We start from the raw sequence: 18230 nt of genomic DNA on the forward strand, positions 1-18230 counted from the left end.
CTCTGTATTATACCCCTTATAGATGGCAACCCCTGTGTTATCCCCCTTTATAGATGCCTCCCCTGTATATTCCCCCCCCAGTATATTTCCCCTTATAGATGCTCCCCCCTATAGATTTCCCCCCCTGTATATTCCCCCAATAGATGGCTCTCCCCTGTATATTCCCTCTATAGATGGCTCTCCCCTGTATATTCCCCCCTATAGATTGCTCCCCCCTGTATATCCCCCTATAGATGGCTCTCCCCTGTATATCCCCCCTATAGATGGCTTTCCCCTGTATATTCCCCCCTATAGATGGCTCCCCCCTGTATATTCCCCCCTATAGATGGCTTTCCCCTGTATATTCCTCCCTATAGATGGCTCTCCCCTGTATATTCCCTCTATAGATGGCTCTCCCCTGTATATCCCCCCTATAGATGGCTTTCCCCTGTATATTCCCCCCTATAGATGGCTCCCCCCTGTATATCCCCCCCTATAGATGGCTTTCCCCTGTATATTCCTCCCTATAGATGGCTCTCCCCTGTATATTCCCCCCTATAGATGGCTCTCCCCTGTATATTCCCTCTATAGATGGCTCTCCCCTGTATATTCCCTCTATAGATGGCTTTCCCCTGAATATTCCTCCCTATAGATGGCTCTCCCCTGTATATTCCCCCCTATAGATGGCTCTCCCCTGTATATTCCCCCCAATAGATGGCTCTCCCCTGTATATTCCCTCTATAGATGGCTTTCCCCTGAATATTCCTCCCTATAGATGGCTCTCCCCTGTATATTCCCCCCAATAGATGGCTCTCCCCTGTATATTCCCCCCAATAGATGGCTCTCCCCTGTATATTCCCCCCAATAGATGGCTCTCCCCTGTATATTCCCCCCAATAGATGGCTCTCCCCTGTATATTCCCCCCAATAGATGGCTCTCCCCTGTATATTCCCACTATAGATGGCTTTCTACTGTATATTCCCCCTATAGATGGCTCTCCCCTGTATATTCCCCCTTATAGATTGCCCCCCTGTATATTCCCCCTATATATGGCTCTCCCCTGTATATTCCCCCATATAGATGGCTCTCCCCTGTATATTACCTCTATCGATGGCTTCCCCCCCCACCATATATTCCCCCTATAGATGCCCCCTGTGCACAGCAAATAAAGACAAACAAACACACAACTCAACAACACGCTCCCCCGCTGCTCTATTCTCCTCTTCTTCGCCGTTTACGTCGCTCCCTGGGGGGTGTCCTGGGGATACCCAGTGGCCCACACATCAGGAAGCTGAGTGTGTACTGGGGCTGGTGCTTCCGGTACAGGGAGCGTCTCTAATACACTCTCCATGTACCGGAAGTGCCAAGACGCACACTAACATTCCTGATGCGTACACTCCCTGGGAATCCCCAGTACACCCCAGCGCAGCACTTTATTACTGTCGGGGGGCCCTGCCGCCTGATCCTCCGTTGGCCCAGTCCGACCCTGCACTTACCCCACTGCAAAAGGATAGAGTTTTTACATTGGTTCACAAGTCATGTTCAGGTTTCAGGAGGCTTGGTATAAGAGAGTTACCTGATGGTATAGAGTGCCAACATAACCCTTTGATCCTATGTGCTGGAGGTGTGGTGCTGCCGAGGGCCGCCACTGTATGCAGTGAAAATTGCACTGAAATCAAAACACGAAGACCAGAAATGATGCACATCCCATTATTTCAAAAGCTGTATCAAACAACGGCCATTGTTCAATACATTGGGTGAATGATCGTTGTTTGCATTGACTTCAATGCAACCAATTCCACTATGAAAACAACGGCCATTCTTGTCATAAAATGAACTTTGTGTGAAAATAGCCCTACAGTGTACAGAACACATGTACACTGTGTTTCAGATTTGATGCTGTGTTCAGTTAGTCAAATCTGCTGCGGATCCTGTAAGCGTGATGCCACCCTTAGAGAACGTTCACACCTACAGGATCCTCAGCAGATCTGCACCATCAACTTAGCTGCGGATCCTGTACGTGTAAACGCACCCTAAAAGAGCTTTTCCAGGCTGTAGCAATGTCATGTAATCTGACCTTCTGCCCAGCATAGAGGCAATACTCACCTCACATGATTCCCCACCGTTACCAGTGTCACATCTTCTGGTCCTTTTCTTGTGACAAGGAAACAGATCCCAACACTTAAAGTATCGCTGTTTAAATTTTTTTCAGAAATCAATAGTACAGGCAATTTTAAGAAACTTTGTAAATGCATTTTTATCATGAAAAAGCAGTTTGAAGCTCTCCCCCCTGTCTTCATGGTTCTATTATGGAGAGGGGAGGGGTTGAGGTAGATGAGGCACCAAAACAGGACAACAAAGAGTTAATTTACAGCTACATAACCAGGCTCTCTCTTCTAAAGTCAGCACTGACCTCTCTAACCTCTGAATACCAGCTTTCACACAGGTCCCGCGGCGTAACCTTTTTTTCTCTGCTCTCTGCGGCCGACAAACCTCCCTCCTCCACCTCCCCAGGTTACACAGGGCCCGACTGATGTAAAAGAGTCGAGATTTCCTGATAATGAGCAGTGAATGAGAAAGAGAAAGGGGGGGGGGGCTGGGGAAAGTCTTTTTGAATGCAGATAATGGCATATTTGCCTAATAAACCCAATTACAAAGTTTCTTAAAATCGCCTGGACTATTGATATCTGTAAAAAAAAAATAAAAAAAATAAAATAATATATATATATATATATATATATATATATATATATATATATATGACAGTGACACTTTTACTATGGTATGTGAAGGGTAAAATTGTTGACAGAGATTTTTACTATCCCTAACATTACATAACAAACAATAACAAAAACCTGGTTGTCAATCACTGCTAGGCTTCTGTTATTAACAAGGGCACAGCGTGCTCACCCGAATATAAATGTACATGTAATAGCATGTAAATTAATGTCATGATGCAATAAAGAAGCACTCCACACACAGACACCCTACCCAACAGTGACAGCCATAGACTCCCACAACTGCACCCACAGACCACTCCCCCAAGCGTAACGTATAAGCACTGTCATTTAAAATGACCGCCATGAACCCCGAAAAACAAGTCGCAACAGAAGACCCTCAGAACTACGACAAGCTACAGGACAGACCACAGAGACAGATACTGACCCGTCCCCAATGCATCTTGTCTGTAGATAATACTGTATAAAGTTCTGTGTCTTATTATTAAAGGGAACCCTACCAGGTGATTGGGGCGTCCCCGCAGGCTTCACCAGCCCTAATTGGTGGATCTCTCGATTAGCAGCTGCAATGTGCAGATGAATCCATTCACTGTCTGATGGTGTAATGTCCTGCAAGAAAACATGGCAGAAGTCAAGTTTTTCTCATTTAATGACAGTGTAGCTTTAGTTATATGATGGTGGCAGAGTAAACAAGATATAGATAAGATAAGATAAGATAAATAAGATATAGTGATATAATCTGGGTATAATGACATCTACCACCAGTACTTGTTGTCTGTAGATGTCAGACAGGTGCTAGGAGCTGTCCAGCATCTCTAATATATGAACCGGATAGTCCTCTACTCTGAAGACGTCTCAACCATCTAACAAGTAACCGAATAGGAAGATGCTAAGACCACTTCATGACCTACCTACCCCATACCAACCTATATCCATCTCTCTATAGGTAACTAATACTTATCTACCTTGTATCTGATGCCTCATCATTAAACACTATAATTTCTCATATACAGAGCACTGGTTTCATTTGTCACCATAATGAGAAAAACTTAAAGGGGTTGTCCGGCGCTAAAAAAATATTCACAGAATAACACACATTTCAAAGTTATACAACTTTGTAATGTATGTTATGTCTGTGAATGGCCCCCTTCCCGGTGTCCCACCACCCCCACCCGTGTACCCGGAAGTGTGGTGTGCTATACTCACCTGTCACGTGCTGACCACGGTCTCCGATCCTCAGCAGTGACGAAGGGGGCCATTCACAGACATAACATACATTACCAAGTTGTATAACTTTGTAATGTGTGTTATTCTGTGAATATTTTTTTAGCGCCGGACAACCCCTTTAATGCAAAGTCTAGTGGCTGCTTCATGCTGGGAGTACGGGGGGAAGGTAATGATTAGAGATGAGAGAACCGGGTTCTAGTCGATCCGAACCCAAACGTTCAGTATTTGATTAGCGGGGGCTACTGAACTTGGATAAAGCTCTAAGGTTGTCTGGAAAACGTGGATACAGCCAATGACTATATCCATGTTTTCCACATAGCCTTAGGGCTTTATCCAACTTCAGCAGCCACCGCTAATCAAATGCCGAAAGTTCGGGTTCGGATCGACTCGAGCATGCTCCAGGTTCGCTCATCTCTAGTAATGATGTTGTCAGTGAATAGTTGTGCATGGACAGACTGGAACTGGTCCACAGGGGAGTAGACGCGTCTCCCGATGTGCCTTCTCTTGTGTCTAGAGACACTATCACTGTGTGTGTATCTGAGTGATGATAGGAGACATCAGGTCATCTAGGTACCCGTGTCCTGTGTCAGTGTAGGGTTAGGCCCATCTTCTCCAAACTCACAGTGATGCTTGATGCAGTCTCCTTACTATATCAGCCTGTAGCTCTTCTCTGCTTCTTTATGCAGGTGTCGTCTTTCTCCAAGTCTTCCCTAATACATTAGATGGTAAAATAAAGATGCTATTCACAAGTAAAAATGGTCCTAAAAGTAAAAAAAAACTCCATACTCCATTATGGTTCTTTAAAGAGGGGGAAAAAAATATTTGCTGCAACATTAAGGCGTTAACCTAGTAAAACACCTTTACATAACAGCCCCATTGCACCATGGTGATCGCATGGTCATTGCCAGTGTGTCCATTCAACCAGCACTAGTAAGATCATGTGTGATCAGGGAATATTTGTATGTACAGTAACCATGGGGTGATCGCCAGAATCTATTTCACTGGTAGGGCCTCAGCACCCCAGACGGACACTTCGCTGACAAGTCCTGGCAGAGATGGAGAGCAGAGTTATCTCCTATCCCGGCTACTGCAGCAGTGTGAGATGTGGTAAACGCCAGAGTCTGCTCTATAAACACCCAACATATATGGCATATAAGGAAAATGTTAATATCGCCACAATGATAAATAATACCTCAGTATAGAGTCCAACAATTGCTATTTTTTAATAAAATTGGGTAACTCAGCATTTCTCAGATGGCAGCCGAAATAAAATCTCTGTGATGTTAAGGGGCTTATTACACGGAGTGATCCTCTGCCAAAATAGGCAAATACCGTCCCATGTAATAGAATCAGAGATCAGCTGGAAACAGGAAGACACTTCATTGTCGGCCAATCACCGGACAAATAATAACCTGCCGTCCCTGTGTAATAGGAGATGTGCGGCCACCGGCAGATTTAGGGTGCGTTCACACCTATAGGATCCGCAGCAATTTGATGGTGCAGATTTGATGCTGTGTTCAGTTATTTAAATGAAATTTTAAAGAAATTTAAAAGAAAATCAGCTGCGGATCCCATAAGTGTGAACGTACCCTAAAGCAAAGAGCCGCCCGATCATCAAGCCATGTAACGGGATCTGTAAGCGACTCCCGATCTATCAGACTGGTGCTTGTTTACACTGCAGCCTGGAACATGTAATACAGCTGTAAGAGGAGGAGGGTTTACTTCTGCCCTGCTATTCTATAGGCAACAGAGCACTCTAGGCCTAGGTAATGGCCACAGTGTATGGACACCAAGGTGCAATGACATAACTGCATCGTAACGGCTATGTCAGGGGGCTGAGATCACAGACCAGAACTGCAACAAAATAAATTTAAAGAATCTAAAACTTGGTAACAATATAAGAGTTGGGGATTTATTGATCAGTTCCATGAAATAGACCCCTCCCCCAATGATACTGTAATGTACATTATAGAACAGGGGAAGAAAATTCCCTCACATTATGATTGTCTTCACTTGTAGTGTCCCCATATACACAGCACAGCCCTTATATACACAGCACAGCCCACACTTATATACAGTGTCCCCATATACACAGCACAGCCCTTATATACACAGCACAGCCCTTATATACACAGCACAGCCCACACTTATATACAGTGTCCACAAGGAGAGCGGCGACAATGCAGCTGCTGATCTCACTAAATAAATAAATATATAAATATATATATATATATTTATAAACTGAATATCAAAGAAACCTGAACCACATCCATGTGTATGGTATCATCCAGCAGTAGCAGTAAAACCAGTCATTTCTCCTGCTGTCCACTATAATCTCCACATATAAGATGCCAATACAGACTGTGATGACCTATAGACACCACTGCCAGCCCCAATATGCCAGTCTCATCACCTGCCCCCATCTACTACTAACACAGCACTAGAAGAAGCCGCCATGATGGTTCCCCTCATTCCTCTGGACACTAGACTGTCACTCATGATGGCCACAGCACAGTGTATATGGCAGAGCAGCTCCATGGGCTCCTGCCTGGCAGGTGCCACCTGAGGGTCCTATGACCTCTGACATCACGTCACCGCGACAACCACCGCTGTTCACTTTCTACTGGCGACCGAAGCGACTGGACTGAAGTCTACAGAGGAGAGAACCGCGGGAATGGCGTCCACTGGACACGACGAGGAGAAGAGGAGAGAAGAAGGGAAGAGGAAGAGAGAGAAGGAGGAGGAGGAAGAGAGCGGCGCTGGATTAGAGAAGATCCAGAAGAGGAGGAGAGGATTGGAGGATGAGGAGACAACATCCAGCCCCTACGCCAGGCTTCCCATCAGCCGCTTCACCATCCACCAGGTCTTGGGTAGGGGCAACTTTGGAAAGGTAAGTTCTACAACTTCTCATGTCCCTTTATATCCTATGGGGGACATTCATCAAGCAGCCTTATGGCAGCCATGTCCTCTGTTGCCCATAGCAACCAGTCACAGCTCAGCTTTCCTATAGTCACAAACCCTGGTAAAGTGATAGCTGAGCTGTGATTGGTTGTTATGGGCAACAGAGGACATTACTACTGTAATACTGCTGGATAAGTCTCCCCCTAAATGTCTATTATATCCCAATCTATTGTTCCCTGGTATCGGCCATTACAGGTCTGTTAGGTTGGGTTCACACTGCGTTTTAACTATTTGTTCAATGTATCCGTTTTAAAGGGAATGTACCATCAGGCCTGGGCTGAAGCACTGGAAGCGGGCTGACCCACCCCCAGTGGGAGGAACCCCCCCGCCCCTCTATGATACGGCTCCATTGATTCTAATGGATCCATATTATAGAGGGGCAGAGGTTTCCTTCCACTGGGGGTGGGTCAGCCCGCTTCCAGTGCTTCAGCCCAGGCCTGATGTTAAGAATCGATTAAAATCTTTGGAAAATCGTAAATTCGATTTTATAAAATAAAAAAAAAAAAAACGATCTGACCTGGGGGCAGGGGGGCAGTGGCGCTGCGGGCAAGCTGCTCCTCCTGCAGGTCAGTGCATCTGCTGCTGGACCGCCCGGACCCAGAGGATCGGAACCGCTGCCCGCCTCCATCCACTCATCTACGAGATCACCAGCCGGCCGCCTCCACCCCAGAGATCGCCGCCTGTGACAGCACCCTGAGCAGCAGAGGCAGATGGGCACTGAGCAGCCCCCGAGGCAGGAGAGACCTGGTGTGATTACTGTAGAGCAGGTGAAAACCCCAACACGTCTACCAGGTAACTGATACTACTATTGCTACTACTACCCTCACTCCTCATACTACATCCACCACTACTATTGCTACAACTACTCCCACCAATACTGTTCCTACTACTATTGCTACTAAGACCCTCACTCCTGATACTACTACTCTCAATACTGCTACCACTACTATTGCTACTAATACTCCCCCCCAATACAGTTCCCACTACTATTGGTACTACTACCCCAACTCCTGATATTACTACTCTCAATACTGATCCCACTATTGCTACTACTACTCCTGATACTACTACTCCCAATTCTACTTCCACTCCTGATACTAGTACTCCCAATATGCCCTTATTACTATACCCCTCATCCACTATGCCTCTACTACTACACTCATCATAATTACCACAACAAAAAAATTTGAGGTTTTTTTTTATTCAGATTTTTTTTTTTGGCCACATTGCACAACCCTACCTGAAGTGTTAATGTATAGTAACAGGAAGAACATCTAGAGATTGCCCTGCCCCATGACTACTACTTTATGCCCCATAGTTCATCTCCCCCTCTATCACCATAGTCAAGTGTAGGGCTGCTATAAAGAGGGATTCTGATTCCCTATACAGGAGGACATACATATAAACAATGCCCAAGTCCATATGGGCTGCTGTAAGGCACAATTACATACTCTGACCTCCATAGCATCAATACAACCCTTACAGCAGCCTATCTGTACCGGGAGACGTGAACATTACTAATCACAACCAACTCCGAGACGTCCAATATCATGGATTCTCATATAGTAGTAGTGGAATATCCCTTTAAGATCTCTCCATAATGTATCCGATACCAACACAACCTGACAGACTGACAGCACAACCCAACCCTTTCATACACGTCTTCTAATATGTATTCTCGATTTGTTTTCTTTAGGTGGTCCTGGCATCGGTCCCCGGCCGAAACATCTGCATGGCCGTCAAAATCATCAAGAAGAACGAGGACAATGACGGAGTCATCATGAGAGAGCGGCGGATACTCCTGGCGTCCAGAGACTGTCCATTCATATGCCACATCTATGCCGCACACGAGTCTCTGGAACGCGCATACATCATCACGGAGTATCTGTCCGGTGGCAGCCTGGAGGGATTGATAAGGATGTGCGGCTACCTGGACATCGGCAACGTAAGGTAAGGAAGGGGTTTTCTTCTGGGGGGTGAGGGCAATTGTTAAAGAAGAGTGTTATTAATGATTGTTTTCTGTTCTCTCCACGAGATTCTACACGGCAGAGATGGTAAGTGGCCTCCAGTTTCTTCACAGAAAGAACATCGTCCATCGGTAAGTAGAACCTTTCTCTGTCTGCTCAGTCATGCAGTGACCCATCCGCAGTCTCATGTATCACTGGGCAGATTTATCATTCTCTTCTTTCGTTGCAGAGACCTGAAGCCGGAGAACATCATGGTGGATGCTGACGGCCACATCCGTATCATCGATCTGGGATTGGCCGAAGATGGGGTGACCGCCTCCAGGAACATCAGTGAAATGGCGGGAACCTTCCACTACATGGCCCCCGAGGTGCTTCTCAGGAGAGGATACGGCGCAGCAGTGGATTGGTGGAGCCTGGGAATCGTGCTGTCCAGGATGGCCACAGGACGCCTCCCATTCTACAACGGCCCCGTCATGCAACAGGCTTTCAAGGCCATGACCACCGAGAGGCCCAAATTTCCATCTTGGATCGACGCTGACGGAAAACATCTCATCAAGAAGCTGCTGCGCAAGAATCCTGAGGAGCGCCTGGGTGTGTGCGGGAACATCAGGCAGCATCCATTCTTCACCACCATCGGCTGGAAGGAACTGGAGGAGAGGAGAGTAACACCGCCATGGAGGCCGATGGAGACAGGTCTGCAAAACCAACATCTGCAGTGGCCGGAGGACAAAGACACCCTTCACCCCCGGGACGACTTCAATTACATGTCACCAAGTTGGACCCGGTAAGATTCAATCAAGTGGGTTCTTGTTAGCTTGGGGTCCCCATCTTTGTCCTTGTCTTCTATCTCTGTCAGTGACTATGTCTCCATTTCTCCTTAGATGGATGAGAAGATCTAGACTGTGAAGGAATCCACGACCATCTGGTAAGCAGCCTCTATACACACAGGACACCTATCACATGTGCTGTTATATAGCTGGATGGTTCATTACCATGACCATTCCACTATGATAACAGAAGCTGCTGTAGATAAAAGTTTATCAGACATCTTCCTCTTATGTCTTGCAGGATGAGCCCGTGCCAACTGATCTCCACTTCCAGCCTCCTGACCTGTACTTGACATCTCTGCTGCTGTGTGCCACCTCGGCTGCCCTAGAACATCAGCGCTCTCAATAACATCTACATGCCAGACCTTTACCATCAGGATACTGCTCCAGGCCCTTGACCATGGCATACTCCAATCCCGGGCTGGCATCTGACATCCCCAGCCTGAAGATATTCGACACCCCCAGGAGCGGCCTGTGCTTCCATCTGGAGAGTTCAGGAACAATAGCCGCATGTTGTAGTCCTGGGGCGCGGAGTAGCGGCTATTATCCCTGAACTCACCTCAGCACAGGCCAGGTAAGTACCACACGCACCACATCCACATCACACACACTATAGGATAGGTACAGTCACTCACACCTAGCACTTAGTACATGTAGATTAGATACCGGCTCGATCATGGGATTTATTCCGATCGCCATATTTGGGGTCAGGAAGGAATTTTTCCCCCTAATGGGGTTTTCGCCTTCCTCTGGATCAACACAGCCGTAAATAGGGTTAATTTCTTATAATGTTAGGTCACACATCCCTATCTTTACTAGCTTAAAACATATCTAAAATTAGACTCCCATATCACACAGGTTAGAGACCAGCCCAAAAATAGCTTTAGTTTGATAAGTGAATAATTTACACATATACATAAATATATATAAATAATAATAACCCCTCCCCCCCCCATTATCTATAAATAAAATGTTGCTTTTACCCCCCTACATCTGTGTGCTTGTCTTTATTCATATTGCAGGTAAAGAATACATTTTCTTAGAGGGGTCTCCGCTGTTAATCTGATCACATTATATAAGGACACGTTACTCCGCCACAGCGTGTGGGGGAACTGGGCCAAGACACGGACACTGACACAACCAGAAACTACAACTGAGGATTATAAGGAGAATTCCTTCTTTATTGGGGTAACAGCACAAGTTATATTTTTCTAGCACTATCTGAGGAAGAGCAATTCCGATCCATTTCCCTGGTGATCAGTGGATACTATTCAGGGGTACTGCAAGCAGCAGGTCTTCTACACTGGTGGAGCCCAGTTTCTGCATCTCACACAGGAGCGCGCTCTCATTTTTTCTTATTATTTAGGAATACGGCAGCCATTATAGATCCCATAGGAGTAGTCACCCAGCTACCACATACCCCTGAACAGCAAAACAGGAGTCTTCATATTTAGAGCCATATTCCCAGTTCATACTATCCTGAAACCGAATACACCTCCACTGCCTACGAAACTTAAGGAAATGAAAGGGGTACTCAGGCGAAACCCTTTCTTTCAAATCAACTGGTTTCAGAAAATTATATAGATTTGTAATTTACTTCAATTTAGACATCTCTAGTCGTCCCATACTTTTCAGCTGCTGCATGTCCTGCAGGAACTAAGGGTTTCTTTTCAGTATGACACAGTGCTCTCTGCTGCCACCTCTGTCCATGTCAGGAACTGTCCAGAGCAGGAGAGGTTTTCTATGGGGATTAGTACTACTCTGGACAGTTCCTGTACCAGACAGAGGTGGCAGCAGAAAGCACTGTGTGAGGCTGGAAAGAATACACCACTTAATGCAGGACATACAGCAGCTGGTAAGTACTGGAAGACTGGATCTTTTTATTCAGAAGTAAATTACAAACCTATATGACTTTCTGATACAAGATGATTGTACCTCTTGAAGAATCTTATATGAATAACAGTCATCCAATGCTGACATATCTCTCAATAGGGAAATAGTGAATCCTTATCTATAATATCCTACACAGAGTCATATGCAGTGATGGTATCTTATTTTGTGCCCCCTATAAGACCCACAGGGTAAAGCTGTATTAAGTACCCCCTACACAACCAGTGCCAACCAGGTGAAGTGAAGAACATACATCCCCCAGGACAGTGGTCACAAACCAGTCACTCTGAAGCTACATGTGCTTACATTAGTCCTGCATAGCACAGCGGTATATCTCTCACTCCTCTGCTATTACACATCGGAATTTGTATCTGTGATATAGAAGAATATAGAGATGGATACAGAAATGACAAATCCAGGCCCAACACTGAGCCAGGGAAGAGAATACCATTCAGATGTCATGTCCTATTCAGCTCCAGATTCCCACACACCATGTATGAGCCCAGCACTGAAGAGGTTGGGTTCTCTCTTCTGTGACAACTTCCTAGTCAGGCGGGCTGGTTGGAGATCCCTGTTCTTGTGTACGACCATGATAACATTATGGCAGCAACAACCAGCCAAGAACAATAGTCATAGTGATCCTCACCTTCTGCTCATTGTGGTGTAACATCACTGACATCCCTTTTATATGTCACAGACATCCATTATCTTCACCTGATGGAAAATAAGAGCAGATATGGGAATTATCGGTAACTTTTTATGATAAATAGACAGGTTTGCAGATACATAAAAATAAGTTCTTGGAGAATCAGTCAGCTGAGACATTTTCTTCATACTCTGCCGTCTCCTGCATATAGATTCTATAAAATGTCTTTCCAGTCTCTGTGCTTGGGCACGGTATCTCCACAACGCTCATTCCACCAATGTACACATTGTTGATCTCGCCACCGGATCAGCCTCCCCCAGACATTTAATCAAATAGGAAGCTGACCTGAACATTACACTTTCCCCACTGCTAAGGGATACAGTTTTTACATTGGTTCACTAAGATTATATATATATATATATATATATATATATATATATATATATATATATATATATACACACATATATACATAGTGCAGGGAGCAGTGACTATACACTGCTATATACTATGCATAGTACAGGGAGCGGTGACTATACACTGCTATATATACATAGTGCAGGGAGCGGTGACTATACACTGCTATATACTATGCATAGTACAGGGAGCGGTGACTATACACTGCTATATATACATAGTGCAGGGAGTGGTGACTATACACTGCTATATATACATAGTGCAGGGAGCGGTGACTATACACTGCTATATACTATGCATAGTACAGGGAGCGGTGACTATACACTGCTATATATATACATAGTGCAGGGAGCGGTGACTATACACTGCTATATATACATAGTACAGGGAGCGGTGACTATACACTGCTATATATACATAGTACAGGGAGCGGTGACTATACACTGCTATATACTATGCATAGTACAGGGAGCGGTGACTATACACTGCTATATATACATAGTGCAGGGAGCAGTGACTATACACTGCTATATATACATAGTGCAGGGAGCGGTGACTATACACTGCTATATATACATAGTGCAGGGAGCGGTGACTATACACTGCTATATATATATACATAGTGCAGGGAGCGGTGACTATACACTGCTATATACTATGCATAGTGCAGGGAGCGGTGACTATACACTGCTATATATACATAGTGCAGGGAGCGGTGACTATACACTGCTATATACATACATAGTGGAGGGAGCGGTGACTATACACTGCTATATATACAAAGTGCAGGGAGCGGTGACTATACACTGCTATATACTATGCATAGTACAGGGAGCGGTGACTATACACTGCTATATACTATACATAGTGCAGGGAGCGGTGACTATACACAGCTATATATACATAGTGCAGGGAGCGGTGACTATACACTGCTATATACATACATAGTGCAGGGGGCGGTGACTATACACTGCTATATACACATAGTGCAGGGAGCGGTGACTATACACTGCTATATATACATAGTGCAGGGAGCGGTGACTATACACTGCTATATATACATAGTGCAGGGAGCGGTGACTATACACTGCTATATATACATAGTGCAGGGAGCGGTGACTATACACTGCTATATATACATAGTGCAGGGAGCGGTGACTATACACTGCTATATATACATAGTGCAGGGAGCGGTGACTATACACTGCTATATATACATAGTGCAGGGAGCAGTCACTATACAATGCTATATATACATAGTGCAGGGAGCGGTGACTATACACTGCTATATACTATGCATAGTACAGGGAGCGGTGACTATACACTGCTATATATACATAGTGCAGGGAGCGGTGACTATACACTGCTATATACATACATAGTGCAGGGAGCGGTGACTATACACTGCTATATATACATAGTGCAGGGAGTGGTGACTATACACTGCTATATATACATAGTGCAGGGAGCGGTGACTATACACTGCTATATATACATAGTGCAGGGAGCGGTGACTATACACTGCTATATACTATGCATAGTGCAGGGAGCGGTGACTATACACTGCTATATATACATAGTGCAGGGAGCGGTGACTATACACTGCTATATATACATAGTGCAGGGAGCGGTGACTATACAATGCTATATACATACATAGTGCAGGGAGCGGTGACTATACACTGCTATATATACATAGTGCAGGGAGCGGTGACTATACACTGCTATATATACATAGTGCAGGGAGCGGTGACTATACACTGCTATATATACCTAGTGCAGGGAGCGGTGACTATACACTGCTATATATACATAGTGCAGGGAGCGGTGACTATACACTGCTATATATACATAGTGCAGGGAGCGGTGACTATACACTGCTATATACTATGCATAGTACAGGGAGCGGTGACTATACACTGCTATATATACATAGTACAGGGAGCGGTGACTATACACTGCTATATACTATACATAGTACAGGGAGCGGTGACTATACACTGCTATATATACATAGTGCAGGGAGCGGTGACTATACAATGCTATATATACATAGTGCAGGGAGCGGTGACTATACACTGCTATATATACATAGTGCAGGGAGCGGTGACTATACACTGCTATATATACATAGTACAGGGAGCGGTGGCTATACACTGCTATATATATATACATAGTGCAGGGAGCGGTGACTATACACTGCTATATATACATAGTGCAGGGAGCGGTGACTATACACTGCTATATACTATGCATAGTACAGGGAGCGGTGACTATACACTGCTATATATACATAGTGCAGGGAGCGGTGACTATACACTGCTATATATACATAGTGCAGGGAGCGGTGACTATACACTGCTATATATACATAGTACAGGGAGCGGTGACTATACACTGCTATATATACATAGTGCAGGGAGCGGTGACTATACACTGCTATATATACATAGTGCAGGGAGCGGTGACTATACACTGCTATATATACATAGTGCAGGGAGCGGTGACTATACACTGCTATATATACATAGTACAGGGAGCGGTGACTATACACTGCTATATATACATAGTGCAGGGAGCGGTGACTATACACTGCTATATACTATGCATAGTACAGGGAGCGGTGACTATACACTGCTATATATACATAGTGCAGGGAGCGGTGACTATACACTGCTATATATACATAGTGCAGGGAGCGGTGACTATACACTGCTATATATACATAGTGCAGGGAGCGGTGACTATACACTGCTATATATACATAGTGCAGGGAGCGGTGACTATACACTGCTATATATACATAGTACAGGGAGCGGTGGCTATACACTGCTATATATACATAGTGCAGGGAGCGGTGACTATACACTGCTATATACTATACATAGTGCAGGGAGCGGTGACTATACACTGCTATATACACATAGTGCAGGGAGCGGTGACTATACACTGCTATATATACATAGTACAGGGAGCGGTGACTATACACTGCTATATATACATAGTGCAGGGAGCGGTGACTATACACTGCTATATATACATAGTGCAGGGAGCGGTGACTATACAATGCTATATACATACATAGTGCAGGGAGCGGTGACTATACACTGCTATATATACATAGTGCAGGGAGCGGTGACTATACACTGCTATATATACATAGTGCAGGGAGCGGTGACTATACAATGCTATATATACATAGTGCAGGGAGCGGTGACTATACACTGCTATATATACATAGTGCAGGGAGCGGTGACTATACACTGCTATATATACATAGTACAGGGAGCGGTGGCTATACACTGCTATATATACATAGTGCAGGGAGCGGTGACTATACACTGCTATATACTATACATAGTGCAGGGAGCGGTGACTATACACTGCTATATACACATAGTGCAGGGAGCGGTGACTATACACTGCTATATATACATAGTACAGGGAGCGGTGACTATACACTGCTATATATACATAGTGCAGGGAGCGGTGACTATACACTGCTATATATACATAGTGCAGGGAGCGGTGACTATACAATGCTATATACATACATAGTGCAGGGAGCGGTGACTATACACTGCTATATATACATAGTGCAGGGAGCGGTGACTATACACTGCTATATATACATAGTGCAGGGAGCGGTGACTATACAATGCTATATATACATAGTGCAGGGAGCGGTGACTATACACTGCTATATATACATAGTGCAGGGAGCGGTGACTATACACTGCTATATATACATAGTACAGGGAGCGGTGGCTATACACTGCTATATATACATAGTGCAGGGACCACAGAGTAGTATATAGAGCTGGAGGGCTTCTGTATAGTTACACACTGAGGTATATTGTGTAAGTGAATAAATAATAGTGACAGCCATACACCCCCCACTCACAGCAGGGACCCCCACAGACCCCCAGCACTGTATCAGCTATGGGGACTCTCCCCCCACACCACACACAGCAATAGACGCCCATAAGACAGACAGGCTACAGACTTCTCCCCTGTAACAAGGACACCCATAGAGCCTCCATAACACATACTTCCCTGTCCTTACTGTATGGCCGGTACAGCTCCCCATAACATGGACCACACACTGACTCCCCTCACAGGTGAATTATCTTCTGAGGTAAAAAACCCGCCACTAGCATAGACTTTAGGATGACACTGCCACCTGCTGGCCGCCCCTGTCATACCTCCACCAGCCAGGACAGTGCTACTAGCAGAGACTGGAGGCTCACACTGCCACCTGCTGGCCGCCCCTGTCATACCTCCACCAGCCAGGACAGTGCTACTAGCAGAGACTGGAGGCTCACACTGCCACCTGCTGGCCGCCCCTGTCATACCTCCACCAGCCAGGACAGTGCTACTAGCAGAGACTGGAGGCTCACACTGCCACCTGCTGGCCGCCCCTGTCATACCTCCACCAGCCAGGACAGTGCTACTAGCAGGGACTGGAGGATGACACTGCCACCTGCTGGCCGCCCCTGTCATACCTCCACCAGCCAGGACAGCGCCTGAGGGGGCACCAGGGGACGATCATACTGGAAGACAAAGCGCAAGGTGTGCACAGCGCCATAGAGGATGACGCGGCACCTGCAGCTTATTGTCCCTGACAGACTCCACCACAGCGCCCCCCGGGGTATGTGACCTGGATGACTGTACAGTTCATGTTGCTTTCCTATTAAGACTGCTGGCAATGTATAGCATAAGTCCCAAGTGTCCCTCTTTTAGAGGGACAGTCCCTACTTCTGACCCACGTCCCTCCCTCCCTTTATGCCCCTTACATGTCCCTCTTTTTGACCTAAGAATTAGATTTGCATTAATAAACCTTTTATGTTGCTCTAGAAAGAGTCTCGTTTCTTACTGTATAATAGACCCAAACTTGCATCTTATTCTATTATTTGGTGCATGTTGGATCCTAAAAATTTTTATTTTCAGATGAATCAGGTGGCATTATGGCTGTAGAAATGTCTGTAAGATTTTCCTAGCGAGAACCACGAGTGTCCCTCTTTGGCCTTCCACAAAGTTAGGAAGGCACGGTAAAGAACTTGGTATGACAGTATATAGTGTGATATAGATCTATATATATATATATATATATATATATATATATATATATATATAGATCTATAGATATATATATTATATCAGCCTGACCTCCCACGATCCCTGACACATGGCGGGCTTAAATTAGGCCTCTAGAGATGAACAAACCTGAGGCAGTTGATTACCGGTGGCTGAAGAAATTGGATGCAGCCCTAGGGAGTCCTGGAAAACATGGTTATACCCTATGGCCTATGGCTGTATCTATGTTTTCCAGGACTCCCTAGGGCTGCATCCAACTACTGCAGCCACCTGAATGAACCCTAGCATGCCCGAAGTTAGCTAATCTGTAGAGGCCTCTTAAAGGGGTACTCCGGTACATCTTTCAAATCAACTGGTTTCAGAAAGCTAAACAGATTTGTAAGAGTCCATTTACACAGAAAGATTATCTGACAAATTATTTGCCAAAGATTTGAAGACAAAGCCAGAAACAGATTATAAACAGAGATCAGATCATAAAGAA

At 45.2% G+C, this 18230-nt stretch overlaps 1 protein-coding gene and 1 long non-coding RNA gene across 2 annotated transcripts; one reads left to right on the forward strand and one right to left on the reverse strand.

The window, feature by feature from the left end:
• Positions 1 to 1570: 1570 nt before the first annotated feature.
• LOC138772435 (uncharacterized) lies at positions 1571 to 16750 on the reverse strand. The gene is made up of 4 exons (XR_011359768.1): positions 16705 to 16750; positions 12236 to 12303; positions 3218 to 3326; positions 1571 to 1648 (listed from the first exon to the last, which is right to left on the reverse strand). It is a non-coding gene; the product is annotated as an uncharacterized lncRNA (long non-coding RNA).
• LOC138772434 (protein kinase C theta type-like) lies at positions 6493 to 10689 on the forward strand. Its single transcript, XM_069952821.1, has 6 exons — positions 6493 to 6834; positions 8602 to 8855; positions 8941 to 9003; positions 9102 to 9656; positions 9754 to 9797; positions 9941 to 10689. The coding sequence occupies exons 1-5, from the start codon at positions 6619 to 6621 to the stop codon at positions 9776 to 9778; spliced, it is 1113 nt and encodes a 370-aa protein (XP_069808922.1). The 5' UTR covers positions 6493 to 6618; the 3' UTR covers positions 9779 to 9797; positions 9941 to 10689.
• Positions 16751 to 18230: the final 1480 nt, after the last annotated feature.

Source organism: Dendropsophus ebraccatus, chromosome 14 (genome assembly GCF_027789765.1).
Source record: "Dendropsophus ebraccatus isolate aDenEbr1 chromosome 14, aDenEbr1.pat, whole genome shotgun sequence".
Taxonomy (NCBI): domain Eukaryota; kingdom Metazoa; phylum Chordata; class Amphibia; order Anura; family Hylidae; genus Dendropsophus; species Dendropsophus ebraccatus.

What these genes read in the sequence shown, in the direction of transcription:
- LOC138772434 (XM_069952821.1), top strand. Translation starts at nt 6,619, where the DNA reads ATGGCGTCCACTGGACACGACGAGGAGAAGAGGAGAGAAGAAGGGAAG. An exon ending in GTAGGGGCAACTTTGGAAAG is followed by an intron (nt 6,835 to 8,601) that starts GTAAGTTCTACA and finishes TGTTTTCTTTAG; the next exon opens with GTGGTCCTGGCATCGGTCCC. An exon ending in AGAAAGAACATCGTCCATCG is followed by an intron (nt 9,004 to 9,101) that starts GTAAGTAGAACC and finishes CTTTCGTTGCAG; the next exon opens with AGACCTGAAGCCGGAGAACA.